The sequence below is a fragment of the Castor canadensis genome, chromosome 1 (assembly GCF_047511655.1).
Source record: "Castor canadensis chromosome 1, mCasCan1.hap1v2, whole genome shotgun sequence".
Lineage (NCBI taxonomy): Eukaryota > Metazoa > Chordata > Mammalia > Rodentia > Castoridae > Castor > Castor canadensis.
The window spans coordinates 186817779-186819312 of record NC_133386.1 but is presented as its reverse complement, the minus strand read 5'-3'; the positions used below and the strand labels follow the sequence as shown (position 1 = coordinate 186819312).

General features: G+C 38.1%; 1 protein-coding gene across 1 annotated transcript; it reads right to left on the bottom strand.

Moving 5' to 3' along the window:
- Positions 1–336: 336 nt before the first annotated feature.
- On the bottom strand, positions 337–1287 carry LOC109701604 (olfactory receptor 9G4). Its single transcript, XM_020187141.2, has one exon. It carries the CDS (start codon positions 1285–1287, stop codon positions 337–339), a length of 951 nt encoding a protein of 316 aa, XP_020042730.2.
- Positions 1288–1534: the final 247 nt, after the last annotated feature.

Sequence of the window (1534 nt, the reverse complement as noted above, 5' to 3'; positions counted from 1 at the left end):
GCTGTTAGCCAGTAACAATTGTTCATTGAATGTCAAATAAAACTACGTCCCTGGAACTGTGTAATTTACTTTTTTCCTAAAGACTTCCCAGTAACAACAAAATGAATTATATGAAAAATATAATTTAAAGAATCAAAATAACATATTGAAACCTAATGTTATATGTTTAAAATAGTTTATACCACCACAGAGTGATAACATAATTAACTCATGTTCTCAATATTTTATTACTTATGAGATCACTGGTTGAATTTAACTGAAATACATAAATGTGTATAAGCATGTTTATAGCTCTTGTTATTTGGAAAACAAAATAACAACATTCAGCAAATGTGTTCATGCTTGGGGTCGTATGGTCTGTGTTGCTTTCCTGAAGGCCTCTTTGACATCTTTGTTTCTCAAGCTATAGATGAGGGGATTCAGCAATGGGTTGACCACAGTGTAGAACAGGACGGCCACTTTGTCTTTCTCCAGGGAGTAGGTAGAACTAGGCCTTGAATACATGAAGAGCAAGGATCCATAGAAGAGCATGACTGAGATTATGTGAGAAGCACAGGTGGAGAAAGCCTTGCACCTTCCTGAAGCTGAGCGGATCCTCAGGATAGCTAGGAGGATGTTCAAGTAGGAAATGAGGATGGCAAGAATGCTGGAGAGGACTGTGAAGCCCACCACACCAAGGAGGACTTTTTCGTAGATTCGAGTATCTGTGCAGGACATTTTTACCAATGGTGGTGCATCACAGAAAAAGTGGTCAATGATATTTTTACCACAAAAACTCAGCTGGAAAGTATTAGCAGTATGGGCTATGGCATTCAAAAATCCACCTATGTAATATCCACCAATGTAACATCCACCAACAAGCCCAGCACAGAGAGAGGTGGGCATAACAGCTGAGTAAAGCAATGAGTTACAAATGGCCACATAGCGCTCATATGACATGGCTGCCAGCAGATAGCACTCAGTGTAAGCTACAACACAGGAGAACAACTGAGCCCCACATCCAGCCAAGGAAATGCGCTTATCTTCTGAGACACAATTGGCCAGGATTTTAGGGGTATACACAGAGGTATACCAGAAATTCAAAAAAAACAGATTGCCAATGAAAAAGTACATAGGTATATGCAGCCGGGAATCAATCCTGATTAAGATAACCAGGGTCATATTCCCTGATAATGCTACCAAGTAGAGAATTAGAAATATTCCAAATAGAATCAGCTGCCACCGGGGGTCTGCTGAAAAGCCCACCAGGATGAATTCAGTAAGGATGGTGCGATTTCCCACTTTCATGTCCACAAAGAAAAGCCTAGTTATCATTATCAGGGAATAAAAATTACATACTGATTTTTCTATTGAAACAAGATATTGAGTATATCAATTAAATTAACAATTACTAACAATTCTGTGGAATTTTACTTTTTGCTATACTTCTTACTATGTAGAATTATAGCACTTGAGCCTGAAACTTTGACAAAAAGTCAAAGTAAAAATAACCTTAAAATTAGGGAATTCACTTAGTATCTTTCACATAGGGCCA